General features: G+C 42.1%; 1 protein-coding gene across 7 annotated transcripts in view; it reads right to left on the bottom strand.

The window, feature by feature from the left end:
• The window catches only part of MYO5A (myosin VA), a 198,999-nt gene extending 181,477 nt beyond the window's left edge, over positions 1–17,522 (bottom strand). For 3 of the 7 annotated variants that reach the window (XM_041743416.1, XM_041743417.1, XM_041743419.1), the window contains exon 1: positions 17,237–17,521. In XM_041743416.1, coding sequence (XP_041599350.1) covers positions 17,237–17,263 — 27 coding nt within the window. In that variant the 5' untranslated portion in view covers positions 17,264–17,521. Of the gene's footprint in view, positions 1–17,236 lie in introns of all 7 variants that reach the window. The other 4 variants (XM_041743414.1, XM_041743415.1, XM_041743420.1 and 1 more) reach the window with 2 other exon arrangements.
• Positions 17,523–27,926: the final 10,404 nt, after the last annotated feature.

Below are 27,926 nucleotides of genomic sequence, written 5' to 3'. Positions count from 1 at the left end.
AACCTCAAGAGAAAGTAAGAAAAAAAAAATCACTACATGTCCTGAATGATTTATGTTGAAATTAGAAACATCAGATGAGGACTGTAAGATACATCAACAGCTTAAAATGGTCCCAAGTGAACAATCTGTGCAATTCTCCTTCTCTAGTCCTTGGGGAAAAAAAAAAGTCAAAAAAAAAGCTCTAAAGTCTTTTTAAAGAGACTGTTATTCCATTAATTATTTGAGGCAGTTTTTGTTTCACTGGAATTAATGAACATGACCCTTCTTCTTTCAGCTCCAGCTGCATCTGATGTCACTGTGCTACGGCAGGGAAGAATGAAAACCAAAGGCACTAAGTTGACTAAAGTGAAAAGCATGCATAGAAGCAGTTCCAGTGCTGTTCTTGAGACTGTGTTGGCCTATATATTAACCACTTTCCAAATAAACTCAATCTATTGTATTGGTCTATATATTAACCACTTTCCGAATAAACTCAATCTATTTAATTTCATAGTTATAAAACCTTAGCTGATGCCCAACAGAAGAAATTTTCAAGCTGGAATCACATATTTTAAAATAAATGGCCTCTACTCATTCAGATTTATTAAATTTCACCATAGTGTAGGACAATTACCTTATACAAATACCTGAAAAAAAAAAAAAAACAACCAAAAGATAAGCAAGCCAAATAAAAATACAGGGGGATGATCAACTGTTTAAACATAATTATTTTAAGAATCTAGGTTTAACATACAGAATGGTACAGATTACAACCAAGTCTTATAGTTTTGTTAAATTGATACTGCCTTAAATGTCCCCATCACTTAGATTTTCATCAACTCAGATGAGACATCCCAATCCTCACTCTAACCAGTTAAGCTGGTTAAAGAAAAATGTTACTTTTTCTATAGTTTTCAAATACTATAGGCTTTGTCTAGATCCTTGTTAAACATACCATAGTGGAGGCCCCAGCTCCAAAGACAAATTAAATCTCAAACTCCAGCGGGTAGTGATGAAAGAGGAAACTCTGCATGGTCCGCAGATTATTCTAAGACTAAGGCACTGCTCCTGACACAGACTTAGAAAACCCTTGGCCCCAACGAGGTGCCCCTCTGCTCCAAGGGACTGGCTATCTCAAGAACTAGGCCCCTCACGATCCCTGGTCAATGTCCCAGACATTTAAGGTAGAAACTCATTATAATAGAAACATTTAATTACAGTATTTGTAAACCAAGGTGGCTTAACTGAAGTAGATTAACCAAAAGACTTCTTTTTGGAGCTTCTAAGAGCTCAATCTTATGTCTCAGAGATTATTTCCCCATTACTTCTCTTGATTTAGTATGTGTTTTTTCTTGAATAACAATCTCTGCTACATTTTTTCTCCCTTTAGCCTAAGTCAACATTTTCATTTCTGCAGCTAACAGTTTCTGAGTAACCAGGCTATCCTGCCATTAAATACGGATGTAGAGGCTTAACAAACCCTGAGAAGCTTCTATTAGTCAGGGATAGTCTCCTCGATTAACAAGAAAAAGCAAGTATATTAATGTATAGATTACATTAAAATTCATCCTACCTACCATATGGCTTCCAAAATACTGCAGAGGAAGGGATCCACTATCCTCTCAAGTTGGAACTAACCTACAGCTTGATTCACCAGGCCCACAGATTAATAACCATAACCTGCCTACGTCTATAGTTTGGAGAATTTCCTTCTACTGGGCTGTTGTGGTTGGCACACTCCGAGATCTCAAACATTTAAGAATTTATTCCTGAGTGTTTTGATATTCCTGTGGGTTGTTTTTAACACTGACATGATAATCACCAAGTTTTTGTACCAGTATTGTTATATAGAAAAATGGGATGTTTTGTTAATTATAGCCAAATTCATTAACTACTACAATTGATTTCTTTGTAAAGGAACACACAAAGGCTTTTGGTTCTCTTCAATTTAAAGGTAAACTATCAAAAAATTAGAGCTTACCATAGTGGACTGGTTGACTAACATTAAGACTAACTCAAGCAATATAACACTCTGAATCCATTAAAAAGATACTGTAAAAAAAGTATGTATCGGTATGGGAAAATGTTCCTAACATACTACTTACAGAAAAATATATCGCTACAAAATAGTATGCACAAAATAAATCATTTTGTTGGAGAAAATATACATAGGAAAAAAAGTAGGACATATATCAAAATATTAAGAATATGTGAGGACAGTGAGATTACATGCAATCTTTTGTATTTCTGAATTTTCCAAGGATCTGCACACTGAATATTTATTATTCTTATAGATTTTTTAACGATTTTTTTGAAAGGAAAATAGTTCCCAAAGTAATTTTGCAAGTCATTTCTTATACTATTTCACATCTATTATTAGTAAAGGTAATGGAACATCTTTCACCATAGAAGATTCTCAATTTAGTTTTAATATAAGGGGCAGTTTTTCCAGTTGCCTTTAAAAATAGCAAAAAAGATTTACTAGGTCACTTCCATGTGCCAGGTTTTCTCACATATTCTATTAAAAGTGAAACATTAAGGATAGCCAGGGGGAAAATGGCCCACAATGTATCTATACTAAAACTGTCTTAGAATTTTAAAAAGACTCCCCCCTACCACCACCACTGAACAAAGAGCTCAAGTCAGCTACCATTTGCTGAGCATTTATTAGGTGGGGATTCTGGTAGGAGGGAAATATGGTCGACAAAAAGTCCAAAGTCAAGTAAAGTTGGAACACAGGCTCAAGTAGCAAGGTTGGTTCTATGTCCCAGAGCAGAATTCCACAGGCCACCTGCATCAGAATTCCTTACAGGATTGGTTAAAAATACGGATTCCTGGGGCTCTCAAACCTACTAACTCAGAGTCTCTGGAAGCAAGACTCAGGAATTAACATTTTTCTTTAAAATTTATTTATTATTCGAGAGAGAGAGAGAAAGAGAGAACAGGGATGGAAGGGGGCAGAGTGGAAAGGGAAAGAGAGAGAGAAACTCAAGAAGACTCTCCACTGAGCGTAAAGCCTGACACAGGGCTTGATCCCACAACCTTGAGATCATGACATGATCAGAAATCAAGACTCCAACATTTAATTGACTAAGCCACCCAGGCCCCCTCAGGAATTTACATTTTAAAAAGCATTCCAGATGGTTGCTACATAAAAAGTCTGAGAAACCCACGTTGTGAAAGATCAAGCCAAGAGAATAGGGCTAGAAAAAGATCAAGAGTCTTAAATGTCAAGATAAGGAATGAGATGATTCCACAGTAGATAAATAGAACAGAGGAGGAGGGACTGGGGACCAGCCAGAGGTTTTTCAGCTGGAGAGCAGCATGTTAAGATCTGTGTTTAGGGTTAACACTGCTCATTACAGCCTAAGTTGAAAAAGAGAACTGGAAGCACTGGAGAATTCAGGAAAGTGATCTATAATGATGCATTAAAGCTGACCAGAGAAGAATAAAATGGTTCCCATCCTGGTACCAAAAAGGGAGATGAAAGAAGAAAGCTCATGAAGAACTACTGACAAACAGTAAGATAATCTGAATGCTGAAATGTTAAAGCCAAAAATTACAGATATACAGAGGAAGATCTGGAGAAAATTTTCCAATGGTACTTTAACACCACCTAGTTCATTCATTCAGTCAGTCATGGAGGTGTTACTTATTATGTACTAAATACTAGTCTAGATGCTAGGTCAAAAAAACATGAAAACCACTGAATTACATACTTTAAATGAATGAATTGTAATGCACGTAAATGATATCTCAATAAAGTTGTTATTAAAACAAAACAAATGTGATACTTCCCCTCTGCTGGGGAGATAACCACCTGCAATGCACTGTTGTGTCAGGACAGATGTGGACAAAGTGTTCTATAAGAACACACAGGAATATCTTAGACAGACTAAGATCTGAAAGACATAATTCATGAACAGTGGAGAAAGCCAGGCAAGGGGAATGCTGCAAAGCAGGAAGAAGGCAACCTGGAGAGCTCTTGACTTAAACCAAAGATCTGAATGCAAGGAAGGAAAATGAGATAAGAGGCAGGCCCAGGGTGAACGTAGATCAGGAAAAGCCCAGTGTATCATGGCCTCACTACTCAAGGTGTGGTCCTCAATCCAGCAGCACCAGCGTCACCTAGGAATTGTTAGAAAGTCTTGGGGCCCCACCACAGACCTACATTAGAATCTCCATTTTAACAACATTTCTAGGCGATTTCAGAAGGACACCAAAGTTTGGAAAGCACCACACTAACATATTTATTCTCAAGACAATATCCTATAGAGAATCACTGAGGAATTTCAAGTCAGAGAGTGGCGTGATCAGATACGTTCATTACATAAAGATCACTCTGGTGGCAGAACAAAAAACAGATTATAGGAGGTAAGGCCAAAAATTGCTTAGGATGCTGTTACAGGGTCCAAGAAATAATAAGAGTTCAAACAAAGTAAGGATAGTACCAAGAAATGGTAAGTGATTGTGGTGGTAGGCTTAAAGAGGAGTAAATCAAAATAATTTCTAAGTTTTGAGTTTGGGTGGATGGATGGATGTTGACGCCGTTTACCAGACAGAGAACACAAATAATAACAATTACAGTGGCTAAGATTTCTCAAATATGTATCAGGCATTAAGCGAAGTGCTATGCATTAACTATGTCACTTAATCCTCTTAACTCAATGAAGTCGCTATTACTATTATCCCATCCTATAGCTAGGAAAGTAAGACACAAAGAAGTAGGGTAAAGTGGAATGAAGAGGAAGGGGAGAGATGACAAGTTCAATGTTGAATATGCCAGGTTTGAGGTACCTATAAAGATGTCCATAGGCAGCTTTTTTGCAAGGACAGCAAATAGGTTACAAACAGGGATTTGGAAGTCATCAGCACAGGTTCATACCTAACTCTTCAGCAGCGGATCAAGCCACAGTGAGAGGGAGTGTAGGTTAAGGACAGAGCCTAGGAGCGCCAATATCCAGGAAGTTATAGTAGGTGGCTAAGCTTATGAAGAAGACAAAATAGCCAGAGAGAAAGGAGAATGATAGCTACAACCTAATAGCAACAATAATAAGAGCCAACAGTTAAGCTGTATTACGTATCAGTTGCCATTCTAAGCATTTTTATCTATATTAAAAAAATTAATTATTATTAAAACCACTTGAGGTAGGTATTATTTTCCCCATTAAAAAATGAGGAAATTAAAAAAAAAATGAGGAAATTGAGGCACAGGGAAGTTAAGTAGTTTGGTCAAGTTCACACAGAAAGTCAATAGTGAATCCAGGATTCAAACCAGAGTCCATGCTTCACTGCTGTGATACATTGCCTCTCTTTCAGGCACTCAGAGAGGTGAAAGCCGAGGAAGGAAAGAGCTGTAACCAAGTTCTTGGAATAGTGTCTAGTCCATAGTAAGACCTCAGTAAATATTAACCGTTACTATTTGATCATTATACTGCCATGAAGTCATGCATTTATGGAGGCCCGGTTTTTAGAAGAAAACAAATGACAACTAAACAAGTCCTGGTTTTTAGAAGAAAAAAAATGACAACTAAAGAAGGTAAAAATCAAGGTTTCATGGAGGAAGAAAGCAAAGAAACTTCCAATGAGGCTAGGGCTTCTACTCGGTTTCCTATGGCTTCAATATCTAAGTTTCCACACAATCAACTTTCAACATTTGTGGCTACTTAGTCCTCCAGCAAGGCTGCTGTACACAGCAATGACCCACAGGCCTCACAAACCTCCAAATACCTTCTGAGTGCCATAAAGATTCCATTCCAGGATGCTATCTTTAACATGGGGTATATTTTGCTCCATTCTACTTGTTTTAAAGCAGGTAATTGATGCTGAAGGTCTCTCAGGTTCTTGACTAACCACTGAAAACAAACTCTGACCACTCTGGACAAACAGTAATTTCTTCTAATTAGGAGGATATCTTGTCTATAATAAAATGATAACATATTTTTAGGTAATTTTCTATTTTGTGTGTGAAATTCCTTTTTTTAAGATTTTATTTATTTCAGAGAGAGACTGCACACAAACAAGCATGAGCATGGGGAGGGGTAGAAGGAGTCCCCACTGAGCAGGGAGCCCTATGCGGATCCTGGGATCATGACCTGGACCAAAGGCAGACCCTTAACTTACTGAGCCACCCAGGTACTACATCAGGTGATTTTTAAATTAAAATTATACTATTTATACTCTTAAAACAATAGCTTTATGGTTTGTTCGTTTGTTTAATTCTTTCTAATTCAATAATTCTGTCTGGCCCACATTCCCCCAAAAATCAAGGAGAAACAATGAATAAGTAACAATGAGGAAAATGGTCAGGAAAAGGAAATAGTTTAGATTTTCAAAAGGCTAGGTTTTTGAAACAAATTCATATATTTCTATCTAAGAGGATTTCTCAAAACAAAATAAAGGCACTGGATGGCAGAAAGCATCTCACATACGCGGGACATCTGGTCATTGTAGCCCTGAAGCAATGTACATTTTAAAATGCTATTTTTAAAATAAAATAAATGTGAATACCCTACCCTGCATCAATGCAAATGACAACACTTCTCAGGGAGACTTGGAATGTAAAATTGACTAATTCAAAGATTTATGTTCAAAGACGTTCACCATACTACCTATCTTATAATAGTGAAAATGCCCAGCAGTAAGTGGAAGATCCAGATGATGGATTATTATCTAGACACTGAAAATAATATAAAAAGTTTATATTTAATAACATAAAAATTCTCACAGGGGCACCTGAGTGGCTCAGTTGCTTAAGCATCTGCTTTTAGCATTGGGCTCCCTGCTCAATGGGAATCCCCTTCTCCCTCCGCCCTTCCCCCTGCTCATTCTCTGTTTCTCAAATGAATAAATAAAATCTTCTTTAAAAAATTAATAAATTAAATTAAATTAATTGGGATGCCTGGGTGGCTCAACGGTTGAGCATCCGCCTTTGGCTCAGGGCGTGCTCCCGGAGTCCCAGGATCAAGTCCCACATCGGGCTCCCTGCATGGAGCCTGCTCCTCTCTCTGCCTGTGTCTCTGCCTCTCTCTCTCTGTCTCTCATGAATGAATGAATGAATGAATGAATATATATTCTCGCAATACATATTAAGTTTTAAAAATCATAAAAATTACCATATGAATATAAATGAGAAACTTAAGGAAGTGAACTATAATTAAGAGTTATTATCTCTGGGTAGTATTAGTTTATTTTTAATTTTCTTTCTTTATATGTTTCTGTATTTTCCAAATTGTTTAAGATGTATAATTTCTATAAACAGAAAAAAAATTACTTAAAAGTTATTTTTTAAAAGTTTTTCCAATAAATTTCTGTCTGTTTTTAACTCTCCCACTTTTTCTTACCCTAGTCTAAGCCTTAAGGTCTAGGGCAGAGGTTCTCAAGTGGGGACAGAGGGGAGAGGGATTTGGCCCCCCAGGGGATATTTGGCAATGTCTGTAGACACTATGATTGGTGTGGGGATAAGGGATATTACTGGATCTAGCAGATAAAGGTTAGGGATTTGGCTAAAAATCCTACAATACACAGGACAAGCCCACAGAAAGCAAGGATTATCTATCTGCACTATGGCAATAGTGTAGAAGTTGAGAAATCTTGGTCTAAGATGAAAAAAATTAGTATAAACAGGAAGAGTGGGTTAAAATATAATATTAGGGGCAGCCCTGGTGGCAAAGCAGTTTTGCACCGCCTGCAGCCCAGGGTGTGATCCTGGGGACCCAGGATCAAGTCCCACATCAGGCTCCTTGCATGGAGCCTGCTTCTCCCTCTGCCTGTGTCTCAGCCTCTCTCTCTCTCTGTGTGTCTCTCATGAATAAATAAATAAAATCTTTAAAATATATATATATAATATAATATAATATTAACTCTAGTGGTTTTAACTTTTCACTTCTATAATAAGATACATATATATAGAGAGAGAGAGATCTATGTAATATATTCTGAATTGATAGATGATTAATCCAGGTTTTGAACCAAATTCCTCATCAAAATATGTATGTCCTGATTTTGTGAAAAACATCTCTGGGACTTCTGCTTCCTGTGTGAGCATGATGCTTGTCAAACTAGAAGTGAGGTTTTTCTCAGTGTGAGCATGCAGAGACCAATTCTGGGTAAAAGTTTTTTAAGTATTGCCACAAAAATGTTGTAAAGTGAGGTCAGATCCTTAAAGAAATAGCTGGTCACCTTGCTGTTTATACTCCAGTATGGTAAAATGAAAAATTAAGTTCTAATTAGTCTAGTCTAGACTAAAAAGTAGTCTAACACAAAAATGTTTACTTGCTTAAAACATATAAATACCCCCCCTACACAGAAAATAATTTATGTAAACTCATGAGAAATTACTTCCTATTGTGATGTCGAATTCAGGGAATGGTAACACAGCATAAGTACAAGGATCTGAGGAAATGAAGTTCCCTCCTCACTCTAAGTCATCACTGAGTAACAATTCACTTAATAAGAATTTATTTTATCGCACTTTAGGTGTGTGTGCATACGAGTATATTTGGTTATAATAAAGCACAAAAGAGCATTAGGGTGAGTAGATGAAATAAAGCAGTAAGAGTGTCAAGAAGTAGATGACAGGTGGAAGGCAAGAGAGCAGGAAAAAAGAGAACTGGAAATGAATCAAACAGGAATAATAAATTTTATAACTTATAATGAAAATGGGGGAAGAGAATAATATATTCAAGCAAAAATATGAAGAAAATGAGGGGAAATAAAGCACTAGGGAAATACAGCCAAAAAAGTTCCAAAGGAAAGGTGACATAGGGTTCATAACCCCCTGATTAAGACTAAATGAAAAATATTTTTCAAATCTTCAATCTCTGATATGATTTCAGTAACATTTGCTTAAATGGATTCTCCACGGCTCTTTTTTTTATTTTTTTAATTCAAAATGATTCTCTAAGGGAAATATATCCAATAACCTTCTGATCATGCAAAAATCATCCCATTCTTCTGCTTAAAGATCAGAAGAGGAGAGGAGGAATTCAATCGCTTTGTCACTTTGGGTAACTCATTCATGGTGGATATTGACTATTCTTTCCAATCAGCAACAGCTTTCAGCCACCCCACCAGGTCTGAGAACTATCAATCATGATGTTCTGCGTCTGCCTGGTCTCTGAGATGAGCATGACTTGACTGCCTACACAGCACAGTGAAAGGAGAGGGCACGTGACCCATAGGAAGGGCAACCAGAATTCTTTTACCAGACTCTCTTCCTCCAGGCCCAGAGCTAGAAGATCATGTGGTCTGCAGGTGCCACTGACCATCTTTTTCACCATGAAAAGAGCTGTCATGTGGACGAAACCAATGGCAGACAACACAATCTGACATGAGAGCCAGTGACAGCCTCAGAGACCACATTCTAGCCTTGAATCCATAAACCTGGACATTCAGGTCACAGGGGCAAATAAAATCCTTTTTAGTTTTGAGTTGTGTTTCTGTAACCTCCAACAAAAACAGCTCTGGCTGGCAAACTGTTTAACACTGTCAAAGAGATCTTTGTTAAGTCGGTATCTCAGAACCATGGTGCATGAATTATCCAGACCCTTTTTATTTACAGTACATCTTAGCTGTCATCATAACTTGAGGTAATAAGTTTTATAAATGTAAATACGTAATGTTTAAAGTAGAAATTCATTTTATTTTTTTTAAAGGATGATTTTTTTTATTTATTTTTTATTTTTTATTTATTTATTAGTCACACACACAGAGAGAGAGAGAGAGACAGAGAGGCAGAGACACAGGCAGAGGGAGAAGCAGGCTCCATGCACCGGGAGCCCGATGTGGGATTCGATCCTGGGTCTCCAGGATCGCGCCCTGGGCCAAAGGCAGGCGCCAAACCGCTGCGCCACCCAAGGATCCCTAGAAATTCATTTTAAATGACACATTCATGCCAAGATCTAACAAGTACCCCTACTAAACTGAGATTTGATATTACACACTTCTGTTATTCTTGATGTTAAATACTTCACCATTTTCCACCTTCACCTTTCTAAATTAGAGTCCTTTCTATCTTCTTTACTATCTGCTTAACTGCCACAATCATTTTATTTCTCCCAGTCTGAAATTCCTCTAGTTTCAGTGCATTTTTATCAAGAAGTAGAAACCCCAACCACACATACAGGATTCCTGGCCAGGAAAATGCAAGTTGTTTTTTGTTTTGTTTTGTTTAGTTTTTAAAGGAGATAGTTTACTGACTACACTGCAAGGGAGGTGGAGGCAGGATAGCAAAGGAGAGGCTGTCTGCCATGAGGCAGCTGGTGTGGAATAGCCCGCAAGGGAACAGCGGGCAGGACAGCAGACGAGAGGCTGGCCACTGGAAAATGCAAGGTTTTGTATGAGTGACTACAGGGAGATAAAACTTGTCTTTTCAGCATCCAATCTCTCTCCAGTTCAGCATTGTGCTCATGTTTTTGGCTACAACAGCACATCAGGCCAAAGGATGTAGACAGATGGTCCTCATGAACACTTAGAAGGGGATAATGTACTTCTCCCTTAATTACAACCAAGTTTGGAGCCATTATTTTGAAACCAAAACATCATCACACCATCCCTAAGTTCTACAATTGGCAAAAAGCCTCTGTTGTACAAGGAGATGTTTAATGCTGATAGCTACTGGTTTAGGGGACTTCCATCTGAGGAGGGCTTAGAAGCGAAATGGAGAAGGTCCAAGGCATGAAGAAGCCAGGGATATTTCTGCAATTTCAAAATCTGGTATTACCACAAACCCAGACTGACATTACAACCAAGGTAGATGGAACAGGACAACTGTTAAAAAGCAAAATTGAGTGACGCCAGGGTGGCTCAGTGGTTAAGCATCTGCCTTCGGCTCAGGGCATGATCCTAGAGCCCCAGATTGAGTCCCACATCAGGCTCTCTGCATAAAGCCTGCTTCTCCCTCTGCCTATGTCTCTGCCTCTCTCTCTGTCTCTCATGAATAAATAAATAAAATCTTAAAAAAAAAAAAAAAGCAAAATTGAGGGATGTCTGGGTGGCTCAGTGGTTGAGCATCTGCCTTTGGCTCAGGTAATGATCCTGGGGTCATGGGATCCAGTCCCGCATCGGGCTCCCCACCAAGGGAACCTGCTTCTCTCTCTGCCTATGTTTGTCTCTTTCTCTGTGTCTCTCAAGAATAAATGAATAAAATCTTTAAAAAAAAAAAAAAAAAAAAGCAAAATTGATCAAAGGGCACTTTAACGCACTAAGGACCTAAGGACTCAAGGTATCAAAAGCAGACAGCGTCAACAAAGGTAAAGGGTAATGTGAAGGAAAAATTAAATAAACCACCTAAATTCCTCTGCCATCTACTCTCACCTCCTACTGTGAATGAAACTCCACAGGAGGGGCACATGGTGGCTCAGACAGTTAAGCTGCTGCCTTCAGCTTCCATTATGATCCCAAGATCCTGGGATATAGCCCCACATGGAGCTCTCTGCTCAGTGGGGACAAGGAAGGGGGTCTGCTTCCCCCCTCTACCCTTCCCCCTCTCGTTCTCTCTCTCTCAGATAAATAAAATCTTAAAAAAAAAAAAAAAAAAAACAGGGGACACCTGGGTGGCTCAGTGGTTGAGCATCTGCATTTGGCTCAGGTCATGATCCCGGGGTCATGGAATCCAGTTCTGCATCAGGCTACCCACAGGGAGCCTGCTTCTCCCTCTGCCTAAGTCTCTAACTCTCTGTGTGTCTCTCGTGAACAAAAAAATAAAATCTTAAAAAACAAAAACAGAAAAGAAGAAATCCACAGGAGAAACACCCCAGCTCAGTCCTCTATATCAAGTATCTCTATTGCTTGGGCTAAAGTGAAACCATACTATACATTTTGAAAACAAACAACTCTTCCTGCTGTCCCAGTGGGCAAGCACAACTCTAGTAAACTGGCATTTATTTTTTAAATTATCATTTTAGCTACAAAAAATAAACTGCAGAAGAGAAGAAGCTTAGCACGAAGAACTCCTGAGGACGATGAAAATGTTCTATATCTTGTTTGTGGTAGTAATTACATGACAGAATGTATTTGTCAAAACTCATTAAACTGTATACTTAAGATGAGTGAATTTTTTTTACATATAAATTTTACTTAAGTCGATTAGAGAGAGAGAGATGGAGCTAGAAGGAAAGAAGAGAAACTCCCCAGGGAGACAAATGCAAAAAGTCTGAGAAGACGCTGTGAGAAGACATGCCAGTAGGGGATGAAATGGGAGGAGTGTGGTTGCCCACATGATGTTTTTACCCAGGGTCAGGCCTTATTCCATAGATCTTCCAGGAGTTTCTACTTCTGACAATTCCTTATACTTCACTAGGAATTGCCTGAAGTAGAGACAATAGATCAAAGTCTATCCTCCCAATGGGTAATGTGCCTCTAGATTCTTCCAATGGAGGCAAAATCCATTATAAAGTTAAAAACAAGCTAAATTACCTTCTGAGATAAGATGTAAGGTAAGAGGGTTTACTTCTCCTCTCCCATACTTCCTGTGTCCAACCGTTTGGACGTTGCAGTTAAATCCAGGAACCCCACTCACAGACCCTGCTCCAGAGTTCCCCTACTTTGAACAGCTAAAAGCACCATGAAGATTTAAATTGTTTTAACTGTAAATCTGGCAGTGGCAACCCTCATTAAAATTGGAACCTCTTTGTACTCTTTTAGCCACTGGGCAATACACCAGACATTCACACTTCAAGAAACAGTTAACAAATTTCAAGAGGAAATCATGAGCTTTCCGCTTTGCTCAAGCAGTCTGAAGAAGTATTTCTGAGTAGCTTACCAGTTCCACAGAGTCTGTAAATTCATGATATAATGGGAATTAACTTACAGTTTCCAAAGCTAGAGCTACTGCTGTTAACTTACACTGTTCCCTCTCCATCCCATCCTATATCTAATCTATCACAGAGACCTGTCTCTTGAGTTTGTCCTCTTTCCCACATCATCTGCTTGTGCCTCAGTCTCCCTGACCTGCATCATTTCACCATTTTGTTTCCTGCAACAGTTTCTTTGGCTTCCCTCGGCTCCCAGCTCCCCGCTCTATTACTCATCCTGTTCAACATGCCTGAAAATGTGCTTACTTGTTTAACCACTTCTTTATACCCTGCTTCATTCCTGCAAGTAGACTAATCATCCCAGACCATTATTTACAGGAGACAGACTGTTCAGGACATCAGGAGGAAATATAGATGGAAAAGATGTGACAGGATACTTGTGGAAATCAAATATACTTGCTAAACCCCAAATAAGGCACATGATCAGGGATGAGGTTTCCGTCCTGCTTTCAGATGTTGAAAGTAGTCTGAAAAATGTAATTTCAACACCAAAATGTTATAATTTCCAGGATTGATGGTAAAGGGGAAGAGGCATAGAACAAAAAACAGGAACTATCCCGGAAAAAGAATCTAGGCCATATGGCTTCAGTAGGTAGGAAGGAATACAGTAGGAAAGGAAGATTACAGACATATCACCTATTGGCCTAAATTGCTGTCTCACCTAAGAAAGTTTACATGGCTTCTTGAGCAGGGGTTTTAGAAGTTTTTTATAGTTACAAAACTCAGCATCCTGATACACAATGGGACTCTTAATTAAACAACTTCAGGGAACCTTGACCATTCTACAGCATTTACAGTGTTCTCTGCCTTTGGGAAGCTCATGTGAGGACTACCATGCGATTTTATTGCTGCTGGTGATCCATCTAGGCCTAATTAATAAACTCTGCTCCACAAATGCTGAATCCTTTGAAGTTACTGAAAGCATCTATGGTGACATTATGATTCACATATCCACTGGCAAGTCAAGACTAGCAAATATTTTCAAAATCAGAAGCAATGAGATATCATAGCCATCTTCAATTCTTTTTGGCCACAAGCCAGGTGGCTCTAAAAACAAATTGACCCACAACTCTGTGAATATACTAAAAACCACTGAATTGTAAACTTTAAATTGGGAATGACATGGTATGTAAATTACATCTCAACAAAGCCTTTATTTTTAAAACCAACAAACATATTTCAACCAAAATGTTAGTTTCCAGAAATGTTATATCCTAGGAACCTAGCTATTCCACTTAAAATGTTTATATTGTGGGAAAACCTTACAAAATGGCAGCCCTGGTAAATTTCTGTGACAAAACCATTATCATTTTAGATACAAAGAATAAACTGAAGGGTCTCTTTCATTTCACCCTAATGGAAGCTGATCTACATCACACATCAAAATCTGCCTTTAAACTCTGAATGACATTTTTTTAAAGGGCACTTTTCAGATTTAACCACTTTGTTTAATACCATAATTATGACATGTCACTAACACATCTTTCCTTGTAATCTACTCCAGAATTTCCTTCCCTGTAATCCTCTGTGAGGAAAAAATTCTTCTGTTTATCCAATGTTTTAATTTCTAATGATTTCCCTCTTCCTCTAATAATCACTACCCAAGCTTTTATCTCTAGAATCATTCCAACCTTCCCCATGTCCCGACCCATTTCCTAATTTCTACTTATAAATACCACACCAGCTGTCTGCCTGCTGTGGAGGTAACAACAGGTTATTTATGCTCCTAGATATTTAAAGTAGGTCAAGATTATAAGAAACAGACTGTGAGCCCTTTGAGGGAAAGGGCTACGGTGTCTTGTTCATTGTTAGAACCTCTCAATATTGGTACACCTGGGTGGCTCAAAGTTGAGCGTGTCTGCCTTTGGCTCAGGGCGTGATCCTGGGGTTCCGGGATCAAGTCCTGCATCAGGCTCCTGCGAAGAGCCTGTCTCTCCCTCTCTCTCTGTCTCTCATGAATAAATAAATAAATCTTTAAAAGAGACAGAGAGAGAGAGAGAGAGAGAGAACCTCTCAATATTAAGCACAATACCTGTACCTGGGAGGTTGTTCAATAAATATTTTGGCCCACCATTAGGCTAAGGCCCATTGACAAAAAGAATCAGTCAGCAACTAGCCAAGTGACCAGATTACACTTAGACATAAATATATTTAGAAGGGGATCCCTGGGTGGCGCAGCGGTTTGGCGCCTGCCTTTGGCCCAGGGCGCGATCCTGGAGACCCAGGATCGAATCCCACGTCGGGCTCCCGGTGCATGGAGCCTGCTTCTCCCTCTGCCTGTGTCTCTGCCTCTCTCTCTCTCTCTGTATGACTATCAAAAATAAATAATTTAAAAATATATATATATATTTAGAAGGCAATTTAAGCTCAACTCACTCTTGATGTCTAAACTAGTCTGTTTTCACAATGACAGAAGGTGAATTTTAAGAATACATGATGAAGCTATGAACAAAACCCAAAACCCTGCAATTTAAAAATCACAATATTTTTAAAGTTTTTTCTAAAAAAAAAAAAAATTAGGGATCCCTGGGTGGTGCAGCGGTTTGGCGCCTGCCTTTGGCCCAGGGCGCGATCCTGGAGACCTGGGATCGAATCCCACGTCGGGCTCCTGGTGCATGGAGCCTGCTTCTCCCTCTGCCTGTGTCTCTGCCTCTCTCTCTCTCTCTCTCTCTTTGACTATCATAAATAAATAAAAATTAAAATAATAAAAATAAAAAAATAAAAATTATCTTGGGAGGAAAAAAAGCTGACCCAGACCAAGAGCAATTTATCATCCAGTCTTTAGTTAAGCAGCCTACAATTAGGCAGCTCAGGGATGGACTCCTCAAGCTGCACAGTGAAGAGTGGAGGGCTATACAAAGTAAGTAAAGAATGTTTACAGATCTGTATCTCATCATGGGAAAATGTTTCTCAGAGTACCTACTCCACGTGTTCATTATGAGGATTAAATGAGTTAGAGCAGTGCCTGGCACAGAGTTAACACTCTATCAATGTTTATTTATTTATTTATTTATTTTTAAATTTTTATTTATTTATGATAGTCACACAGAGAGAGAGAGAGAGAGAGAGAGAGATGCAGAGACATAGGCAGAGGGAGAAGCAGGCTCCATGCACCGGGAGCCCGATGTGGGATTCGATCCCGGGTCTCCAGGATCGCGCCCTGGGCGAAAGGCAGGCGCCAAACCACTGCGCCACCCAGGGATCCCTCTATCAATGTTTATTAATAGAGTAACCAAATCAGTTTCCAAGTGCATTCATTCATATATTAGAGACCAACAACGCCTAAGAAAATTACCTGGTTTAAAGAGAAATTCTAACAGTGCAGTCTTTAAATCTATGGCTGGAAAGAAAGGGGTCCTTGAGAATGTTATATGCAAACTCCTCTTCTAATGGTTGGATAAACTAATCATATACCTATTTCTTGAGAAATTCACAGGTTACAAAAGCTTTCCCATCTATTCCTAGATTTGATCCTCACAACAAACAGCCTTGTAAGAGATGCAGAGCGGGTATAATTAACTCCACTTGCAGATATGAGACAACTAAAGAAGAAGTTAAGTGACTTGCCCAAGGTCACACAGTAAGGGAAAAAAAGGCACCTGGGCTAGAAATCCATATCTTTTTCTCTGACCATGCATGGTCCAACCATGCAGCAATTTAGGGTCACATTTGGAAACCATGATTCTTAAGATCCTAAATGGAGATTCTGCTGCCCATACGCACTTGAAGAGCTAAGCCAATTCTGTTAAGTGGAATGAAAGGAAATTAATAGTTGGCAAAACACCTACGTACGCTGGAGTTACAGTATAATAAAATGCCATGGCTACAACACGTTCACAAAGCATCACAACGCTGCCGGAGACACGTTTTCGGAGGTCTTCAAAGGGACGGTTCTCCAAAATATGCCATTCAGAAAACACTGACGTCGGTACAGGAGAGAAAGGACGCTTCCCGGGAACGGAATCCTCAAGGAGGAGGCTCGCCCCGGCGGATGCTGGAGGCACGGAGCCCAGCAGGGCTCTAGGGGTTGCACGCAGGTAGCGAGCTCCCGGGGACGAGGGAGCCGACCCCCCGCCCGTGCGCCCCCGAAGCCGCTCAAGGTGAGACTCGGCGCGCGCGAGGCCAGGACTGCAGGCCGGCGGGGAGGCGGCGGGGCGGACGGCGCCGCAGACCAGCGCCAGACCTTATGTTGAGCGCCGTCCCCGCGGGAGGGCCCATCTGATGTCGCCGACGCAGCCCCGCCCGCAGCCAGGATTCCTCCCAAGCCGGCGGGCCGGCAGGGCCCTCGCCACCCCGGCGCCCTCGGCCGCCCCCCGCCCCGCGCCCCCCGCCCCGCGCCCCGCGCCCGAGGGGAAGGCGGCTGCGCGGCAGGGCCCGGGGGCCTGGGGCGCGGGGCGCGCGGGGGTGCAGCCGCCCCGCCCGCCGGCCCGCGGCCCCCTCACCTTTGTGTAGAGCTCGGACGCGGCCATGGCGGGGCCCGGCGCGAGCCCCCCGCCCGAGCGGAGGCCGCACCTCGCCTGGGCGGCCGCCCGCGCCGACTAGGAAGCGCCCCGGCAGCCGGCGGCAGCGAGCGGGGCCGGGCCGGGCGGGGCGGGGCGGGGCGGGGCGGGGCCGGGCGCCTCAGGCGCGGGCGGCGCGCGGGGCCCTGCCCTTCACGCCCGGGCTCGCCGCCAGCAGGTGCACGCGCTCCGCGTGCTCGGGGTCCTCGGGGTCGCCGCCGCCGCAGCCCCCTGCGCGGCCGCCGATGCCGCCGATGCCGCCGCCGCCGCCGCCGCCGCCGCCCTGTGCATTGTGGGAGCGGGAGGAGGCTGCGCTCCTGCGCTGCCACCGCGGCTGCTCCGGGCTCGCTCCGGCTGCGAGCATCCCCGGCCTGCCAGACTGCGCGGCCGCCGCCTCCTCCCAGAAGCCCGCCCGCCCGCCCCGCCCCGCCCCGGGGACGCGTCGCCCCGCGGTCGCCCCTCTCCCCTAAGCGGGTCCGGACCGTGCAGAACGCCCCGGCCACCGAGAGGGGCGGCGATACTGGGTGTCACTGCGTGTGTCCAGGTAAACAGTCTCTAGCTCTTTTCCTATCCTTCCAAGCATTTTTCTTTTTTCTTCTTTCTTTTTTTTTTTTAAGATTGTATTTATTTGTTCATGAGAATCCGAGAGAGGCAGAGACCTAGGCAGAGGGAGAAGCAGGCTTCCTGCAAAGAGCCTGATGCGGGACTCATCCCAGGACCCCGGCATCGCAACCTCGGCCAGAGGCAGACACTCAACCCCTGAGCCACCCAGGTGCCCCCCGTCCGAGCACTTCTAGGGAAAGGATCTGGGAGGAGGCTTCCTCGAAGTTTAGGCTTCCTCGAAGTCTAGGCTTCATAGAACAACCTAGAACTCCAGGAGAGTCCGTTTAGTAGCAGTGGGCTGGGAGCTGAGCAGTGAGGACCAGTAATCTGCCCCAGAAGATCACCAAGGTCATCCTGAACACCTAGACAGGTGCCTGGGTATCGTTTTTTAAAACAAGATGCCCCCGGGGGTAGCCCAGGCGCCCACCTCTCCTAGGCCTATGTTTTGCAGAGGTACCACTACTCTTCTGCCTCAGTCCTCTTCTTACACCCGTTTGCCCTAGTGATTATCAGTTTCATGATGCCACTAAAAGCTCTCTGGAGGCTACCTGAAAATTGTGGGAGACTTTTGTGGAAAAGCCCGTACTGCAAATTAATTCTATATCAAAAAAAAAATTAATTCTGTATCCAAAGGTCAAAGGTGGGGGACGCCTGAGTGGCTCAGTCGGCTAAGCATCTGCCTTATACTCTGGTCATGATCTCGGGGTCCTGGGATGGAACCCCTAGTTGGGCTGCCTGCTAAGCCCCAGTCTACTCCCTCTCCCTCTCCCTGTCCCCCACCCCCAACTCATGCTCACTCTATCTTTCAAAATCTTGAAAGAAAAGGCAGTGTCAAAGGAGTCTCAGAAGTAGCTAGCATTCAATCTTGCTGACCATTATCCTTGCACATCAAGCACAAAATGTGGTCTTTCCACCCAGTCCTCATACTCTCTTCACCCTCCACCTGCTCGGCACCCACCCACACTTTCACTCCTGGTTGACTAATCTCATATTTGTTTTATTCCAGCCTCTTTTTAGTGTTCTCTTCTTTCTCATTTCTTTGAACTCCTAACTGCCTGTTCTGGCAATCTGGGATGGTTTCTATCTAGACCATGTCTCAAGGCTGGCCCCTTGGTTGTGTGTGTGTGTGTGTGTCCTGTACATGTATGTAAAGGAAGACCATTGCTGTGGGGGGTGGGGAGCACTTGGTACCAGTCCTTACCTGAAACTCAAGCCTATCCTTCCTTGTTCACCTCCCACAATCCCCTCAGAGAGGCCATAAGTAATGGCTACAGAGTACAAAGACCCACAGAATTCTCTGTTCCTTCCAATTCTACAGTCACGTCTCTTTCATGTTTCGGGGTCCCACTCATTCTTTATCCAGACATTAAGAGGAAAAATGGGGCAGCTATGACCAGTAAAACAAAAAGACACTGGACTGAGATTTAGAAGGCCTGAATTCTACCCCTTATAATTTCTTCATGCCTTGTGTAAGGGGGTAACCACTGCTTTCTCACCCTCAGATAATACCTCTTGGGACTGTTGGGAAATGCTGATGAAGGAGTTCAGGGCATACACCGGAGGGTATGCTGCTTTGGCATGGAGTTCAGAGGACTTGAAAAACAGCAAATACAAGAGGGGAAAAAAAATACCCTAATTTTCATTTTTCTTAAAAGCAGGAAACGAAAATCCTATATGAAAGATGTCCTCCTTATACCAGAAGAAAAGTAATATTCTTATCATCAAGGAGAAGCTGAGACCAAGAGAATTCTGCACCAACAGACCTTTGTTAAAATCATTCTAATCAGGGAGACAATTATAAAGGTAGAAGGTAAAGAGGGCGAGTATTTATTTGCTGGGGCTGCCGTAATAAGGTACCACAAACTACGGCTTAAACTGTAATGTGCTGTATGATCTGGAGGTGCAAAATGTCAGATCAAAGTGTTGGCAGTGTTCGTTCCTTCTGGAAGCTGGGAGGGAGACTCTCTTCCAGGCCTCTCTCCTACATCCTAGTGGTTTGCTAACAGTCTTTGGCATTCATTGGATTCTGCTGCTCACCCCAATTTCAGTCTTCATCTTCCCATGGCATTCTTCCTGTGTGCATATGTATCTGTGTCTAAATTTCACGCTTTTATAAGGACTCAGTCATGTTGGGTTAGGGCCCACCCTAATGACCTCATCTTCACATGATCATCTCCAAAGACCCTATTTCTAATTAAGGTCTCATTCACAGGTACTGGGGGTCAGAAGGACTGATGCATCTTTTGGGGATGGAGAAGGGGGACACAATTCAATCCATAACTGTACGCAATGGACAAAAACTAAACAGAGAAGACAGAATGTGGGAGGCCAGCAATTTTATTTTTAAGATTTTATTTATTTATTCATGAGAGACAGAGAGAGGCAGAGACACAGGCAGAGGGAGAAGCAGGCTCCATGCAGGGAGCCTGATGTGGGACTCGATCCCAGGATTACACCCTGAGTCGAAGGCAGATGCTCAACCACTGAGCCACCCAGGTGTCCCAAGACCAGCGATTTTAGTAGGGTGGTCATGGCTTTATTCAAATTGAAAAAATAATTTTATGGAGGGACTATTAGGTGCCAGCACTTAAGATAATAAAGATAGAAATGAATGAAATACGGTCCTTGACCTGGGAGAGCTCACTGTAGCGAGTAGCTGCAGGAGGCGGGGATGGGGCAGTCCATGCAGCATGGTCTGCATGGTCGTAGAAACCATCTTAATTCTTTAAGATTGGCCCAATTCTAGAGACAGAGGCAAAGCACTATGTTATCGGTTAACTAGTTGAATTTACATATGCTAATATTTAGTGTTTCAGAGAATAAGACACTGGGCAAGAGTGATGTTTGAGTGGGTGGGGAAGAATCCTAAACAGCTCACTGAAAGATCTAAATAATGATATGTATGGGAGGCCATTTATTATCAAAGGATGTATAAAGGAAACTAGGCTATGAAGCAGAAAAGGGAAAAGTTAAGACTAGATGAAGACTGGGGCACCTGGGTGGCCCAGGCAGGTAAGCGTCTAACTCTTTAGGCTCAGGTCATGATCTCTGGGTTTTTAAATCAAGGTCCACATCACGCTCTGTGCTGAGTGCAGATTCTACTAAAGTTTCTCTCCTTCTTCCCCTCTCTGCTTCTCTCTCTCAAATAAATAAATATTAAAAAAAAAAAAAAAAAAAGGATAGCATAAGCCTGACCTACAAGACTTTCAAAAGATAGAAGGCAGGCATCAGGAACTACTGGCTCCCCACTCCTTTGCTTCAGTAATTCCAGCCAGTTTTTCTAGCTCCCACCCACCTGTGAATTTAGGCCTAGCCACATTTTAAGGCTCCCAGGGCAAGGAAGATTAAAAGTATAGTACTTAACTCAAAAGGTACAATTATTTTTATTCCCGGTAACTATTACTCTAATTCTAGATTCTAATCTTGTGTGTCCTAAAATATCAATGTAATCTCTGGCTCTTTGTTCCCAGTCTTCTGCCTCTGTCCTGACCACCAGCTATTTGGGCAGCTTTTGCATCCCTATGCCTGGTTGTTTGGTACCTGATTCCCCCATCAGTTGATTCTGCATCTTGAAATGTTTTCTGCTCATGTCCATAGCACTCACCTGCTTCATATTGCCCTGTTCTTCCTGAATTACTTGATTTTAAGGCCTTATTAGCCACTCTCATCCTGTACCTCCACCAACCAGATACACACCTACCTTCCATGGGTAGTGGTGGAAGGTCCTCATTGGTGAAAATGACTTAGATTCAGATGACTTTGATTCTTAACCCCAGTTCTTTTTTTTCTTTTCTCTTTTTTTTTTTTTTTTTTTTAAGATTTATTCATTCATGAGGAACACAGAGAGGAGAGAGAGAGAGAGAGAGAGAGAGAGAGGCAGAGACACAGGCAGGGGAGAAGCAGGCTCCATGCAGGGAACCTGACATGGGACTAGATCCCCCATCTCCAGGATCTCGCTCTGGGTACAAGGCAGCACTAAACCGCTGAGCCACCTGGGCTGCCTAACCCCAGTTCTCACTTGGGGTGAGCTACCTAGCCCATGTGACCTTCCTTTGTTCTTTAAATACACTTGTAGGGGCGGCCCGGGTGGCTCAGCGGTTTAGCGCTGCCTTCAGCCCAGAGCCTGATCTTGGAGATCCGGGATTGAGTCCCGTGTTGGGCTCCCTGCATGAAGCCTGCTTCTCCCTCTGCCTGTGTCTCTGCCTCTCTCTCTCTCTCTCTCTCTCTCTGTCTCTCATGAATAAATAAATAAAATCTTAAAAAAATACACTTGTAAAGTATCAGAAGTTTTAGATTTATAGGAAAAAATTCAAAGATAAAACAGCATTCATATGCCTTCGGCAGTGGACTGTTTATACTCCTGTCACTATGCCCCCATCTCCACCCCCTCACCCCAGCCTAATCCATCTGTAGAAAACCTAACTCCTAAGATAACATAGTAGGAGGTGGGGCTTTTGGAAGGTGATTAGGTCTGGAACTCTATCCCTGGACCCTGGGATCATGTAGATGCTCAATTGCTGAGCCACCCAGGAGTCCCTCCATTTGGTTCTTTTTTTTTTTTTAATAAATTTATTTTTTTTATTGGTGTTCAATTTACCAACATACAGAATAACACCCAGTGCTCATCCTGTCAAGTGCCCCTCCCAGTGCCCATCACCCATTCACCCCCACCCCCTGCCCTCCCCTTCCACCACCCCTAGTTTGTTTCCCAGAGTTAGGAGTCTTTATGTTCTGTCTCCCTTTCTGATATTTCCCACACATTTCTTCTCCCTTCCCTTCTATTCCCTTTCACTATTATTTATATTCCCCAAATGAATGAGAACATAGAATGTTTGTCCTTCTCCGATTGACTTACTTCACTCAGCATAATACCCTCCAGTTCCATCCATGTTGAAGCAAATGGTGGGTATTTGTCATTTCTAATGGCTGAGTAATATTCCATTGTATACATAAACCACATCTTCTTTATCCATTCATCTTTTTTTAAAAATTTTTTTAATTTATTTATGATAGTCACAGAGAGAGAGAGAGAGAGAGAGGCAGAGACACAGGGAGAGGGAGAAGCAGGCTCCACGCACCAGGAGCCCGATGTGGGACTCGATCCCGGGTCTCCAGGATCACACCCTGGGCCAAAGGCAGGCGCCAAACTGCTGCGCCACCCAGGGATCCCCTCCATTCATCTTTCGGTGGACACCGAGGCTCCTTGCACAGTTTGGCTATTGTGGCCATTGCTGCTATAAACATCGGGGTGCAGGTGTCCTGGCATTTCATTGCATCTGTATCTTTGGGGTAAATCCCCAGCAGTGCAATTGCTGGGTCGTAGGGCAGGTCTATTTTTAACTCTTTGAGGAACCTCCCACACAGTTTTCCAGAGTGGCTGCACCAGTTCACATTCCCACCAACAGTGTAAGAGGGTTCCCTTTTCTCCGCATCCTCTCCAACATTTGTGGTTTCCTGCCTTATTTTCCCCATTCTCACTGGTGTGAGGTGGTATCTCATTGTGGTTTTGATTTGTATTTCCCTGATGGCAAGTGATGCAGAGCATTTTCTCATGTGTGTGTTGGCCATGTCTATGTCTTCCTGTGAGATTTCTGTTCATGTCTTTTGCCCATTTCATGATTGGATTGTTTGTTTCTTTGGTGTTAAGTTTAAGAAGTTCTTTATAGATCTTGGAAACTAGCCCTTTATCTGATATGTCATTTGCAAATATCTTCTCCCATTCTGTAGGTTGTCTTTTAGTTTTGTTGACTGTATCCTTTGCTGTGCAAAAGCTTCTTATCTTGATGAAGTCCCAATAGTTCATTTTTGCTTTTGTTTCTTTTTTTTATATAAACTTTTTTTTTTTTAAGATTTTATTTATTTATTCATAGAGACACAAAGAGAGAGAGAGAGAGGGAGGCAGAGACACAGGCAGAGGGAGAAGCAGGCTCCATGCAGAGAGCCCGACGTGGGACTTGATCCAGGGTCTCCAGGATCACGCCCTGGGCTGCAGGCGGCGGAGCTAAACCGCTGTGCCACCGGGGCTGCCCTTTGCTTTTGTTTCTTTTGCCTTCGTGGATGTATCTTGCAAGAAGTTACTGTGGCTGAATTCAAAAAGGGTGTTGCCTGTGTTCTCCTCTAGGATTTTGATGGAATCTTGTCTCACATTTAGATCTTTCATCCATTTTGAGTTTATCTTTGTGTATGGTGCAAGAGAGTGGTCTAGTTTCATTCTTCTGCATGTGGATGTCCAATTTTCCCAGCATCATTTATTGAAGAGACAGTCTTTCTTCCAATGGATAGTCTTTCCTCCTTTATCGAATATTAGTTGACCATAAAGTTCAGGGTCCACTTCTGGGTTCTCTGTTCTGTTCCATTGATCTATGTGTCTGTTTTTGTGCCAGTACCACACTGTCTTGATGACCACAGCTTTGTAGTACAACCTGAAATCTGGCATTGTGATGCCCCCAGATATGGTTTTCTTTTTTAAAATTCCCCTGGCTATTCGGGGTCTTTTCTGGCAGAATTAATATTGTGAAAATATCAATGTTACCCAGGGCAATTTACACGTTTAATGCAATCCCTATCAAGATACCAGGGACTTTCTTCAGAGAGTTAGAACAAATTATTTTAAGATTTGTGTGGAACCTCCATTTGGTTCCTAAAGAAGTTTCAAATTGAAGCAATGATCCCAATGAAACCACTTTTAAATTTCTAGATCCTTTCTAGATCTCTGTTAATGTAGATACATGCTTTTACGAAGTTGTAAAGACCTTTCTGGATCTCAAAGTTACATCCTCTTCTCTTATACCTTCCAGAAAAAAAACCTCACCACTTCTTATGAAATGGGACTAAGGTCATTGGGAGCTCTCCCCTCTCATGTCCCTTTCTCCTCCTGAACTTTAGTCCTTCATTCTTTGACTCTGAAAATGACATGCCAAGGCTGATGTCTTCATACATCCTCTCCATCCTAGTTCTTGCCTTTTTGTCTCCCGCACATCTTTGGTTTTTCTTCTCTACTTTTTGTTTTGCCTCCAACCAAACTCAAATCTTTCCTACATTTAAAAGCAAACCCCCCAAAAATAAATAAATAAATAAATAAACAAACAAACAAACAAATAAATAGCAAACCCAAAAACTGTACTATCATTCATGTGCCTCAGTCTCTCAAAAAAAAAACCACACCCTTACCACTACTTCATCTTTGGTTATCATTGCTCTTTTGTTCCTCAGCCCCATACCCACACACACATACCTATTTTTTTTTTTAAGATTTTATTTATTTATTCATGAGAGACACACACAGAGAGAGGCAGAGACACAGGCAAAGAGAGAAGCAGGCTCCATACAAGTAGCCTCCACACATAACTTCTCTATTGAAACTGTTGTTACATGACCAGGGATACAAAAATCCAAATCTAGCAGGCTTTCCTCAGGTCCCATTCTTCTCATTGCTCTGCTATACTCCACACTTTCTCTTCCTTTTATCAGAATTTTTTCCTCTTTGCTTCTGACACTTCCTTTGGAAACATGAATTCCTATCATCAGCTGGCAATGTTGTAACAAAACAGAGGAGTTACAAGATATGAAACAAGTACAGTGAATAGCTCTTTAAAGTTTACATGTAAACCTAACATATGAGAAAATAATGTGGCAGGAATAATACTACATATGAGCATCTTAAATTACCCCAACTGGCTAACACTTGAGCCGTAGACCTAAGTTACATACAGGTATTCCAAGACATGTCTTACAAGACAGATATAGTAATTGTCAGTTAAAAAAAAAAAAGCTAATATTTTGTCTTTTTAAAGATTTTTATTGTTATTTGACAAAGCGAGAAACAGAGACAGAAAGAGAACGCACATGCATGAGTGCACAAGCAGGCAGAGCTGCAGGCAGAGGCAGAGGGATAAGTGGGCTCCCCCCTGCCCCCCAAAGCACAGAACCCGATGCAGGGCTTAATCCCAGGACCTGAGATCATGACCGGAGCTGAAGGCAGATGCTGAACCAACTAAGTCACCCAGGCACCCCAATAATTTGTCTTCTTTTAGCAAGAACATTCATAGTAATTGGGGCTTCTCATAATATTGATATTAAAGTGGTTGAGAATAACTGAAAACATGAAAAGTGTGTGTTCTACTATAGTCTTAAAGATTTTACTTGAGATTATATGAGTGGGGATTGGCAGAGTAGGAGAAAGAGAACCTCAAGCATACTGTATGCCAGATGCAGAGTCTACAGGGCAGGGGGCAGGCGGAGATTGGTCCCAGGACTCTGAGAGCACCATCTGGGCTGAAGTCAGATGCTTAACTGACTGCGCCACCCCGCACCCCTTGTGTTCTCTAACAAACATAGTCTGGCAGAAAGCTGCCCACTGGTGTGTCCCCCTTTGATCTTTATCCTTAAATCAAAAAATATGGCTGCTCTAAGTGATCATTTCTGTAGTAACCCTTACCCTTGAATACAGGTTTGAACTGCACAGGTTCACTTATATACATGTGAACTTTTTTCAAAACAGTACTGTAAATGCATTTTCCTTATGATTTTAATAACATTTTCTTTCCCTTCACTTTAAGAATACAGTATGGGGCAGCCCATGTGGCTCAGCGGTTTAGCACCGCCTTCAGCCCAGGGCCTGATCCTGGAGTCCCAGGATCGACTCCCACATCAGGCTCCCTGCATGGAGCCTGCTTATCCCTCTGCCTGTGTCTCTGCCTCTCTCTCTCACTCTGTCTCTTATGAATGAATAAATAAATAAAAATCTTAAAAAAAAAAAAAAGAATACAGTATGTAATACATGTAACATACAAAATGTTAGTCAACTTATCAGTAAGGTTTCCAGTCAAAAGGAGGCTTAACTTGGGGCACCTGGGTGGCTCAGTCAGTTGTGCAGCCTGCTCTTGATTTTGGGTTGGCTAGGTCATGGTCTCAGAGTCCTGGGATGGAGCTCTGCATGGGGCTTCCGGCTCTGCTTCAGGACTCTCCCTCTGCCCCTCCTCCGGCGCTCTCTCTCAAATAAATCTTTAAAAAACTTGTGAAACATAGTAATTAGTAGTTACATTTTGGAGTCAAAAATTTGTGGACTTTCTATTGTGCAGGGGGGCAAGTGCCTTAATCCTTGCGTTTTCAAAGGTTTCAACCCTTGCAATTTTCTATCTGTAGACAAAAATGTTCCACTGGAAACATTAGCTTGTATGTGAGTTTACAATGACAAGAGTCTAAAATACACTGATCAGCCTGTTATTGGTAGTAAGGCAGTAAAAAATCTTGGATATCACATGGAGAATGCTTGCAAGGTTATGATCACAAGCAAGGGCAGAGAAGCAGTGAACACTTAATCCATCCCTGCTATGGAAAATCAGGTATACCAGCAAGGTTTATGAAAACAAAGTTCTTTGACACTTCCTCATTCAGAGAAACAGAGTATGAAGACCTACCTCAGTGAAGGAAAGGCTTGCAGTTAGAAACACATTCGTTCCCTGCATCCAGTCCTTAACTTGGTTTCCCAATTACACGTCCAGCTCAAGTCAGTATTCCGTTTCACTTCGTTCAATAAGCATTTCAGTATGTATAAACTGCTAGGGATACATAATGAATTAGATTTTCCTCTAAGTAAGCTAAAAGTTGAGCTGAGATCAGAATGAATTAGAGTCAAGCAAGCTATGAAATCAGGGGAAATGTCTAATGGAAAAGAAATATATCGGGCGGGGGGTGGGGGTGAATGGGTGACAGGCACTGAGGGGGGCACTTGACGGGATGAGCACTGGGTGTTATTCTGTATGTTGGTAAATTGAACACCAATAAAAAATAAATTTATTATTAAAAAAATATATATCAAATACAGGCAGAAAGAAGGTTGGGACATTTTTAAGTGATAAGAATAGAAACCGAGTAAGGGAGGGGGATGGATGGGAGCAGAACACAGACAAGGTAACAGGAGTGGAAAGTGATGTTAGGAACCAAGTATCCAGCTAAGAAATATTAGCAGTATGTGTATAGGGCTAGCAATGGAGAGAGATCGACAAATTCAGTATATTTTGGTGGCTGT

Source organism: Vulpes lagopus, chromosome 2 (assembly GCF_018345385.1).
Source record: "Vulpes lagopus strain Blue_001 chromosome 2, ASM1834538v1, whole genome shotgun sequence".
NCBI classification, from domain to species: Eukaryota; Metazoa; Chordata; class Mammalia; order Carnivora; family Canidae; genus Vulpes; species Vulpes lagopus.
The sequence above is the reverse complement of the archived record's forward strand: the minus strand, read 5'-3'. Positions and strand labels throughout refer to the sequence as shown.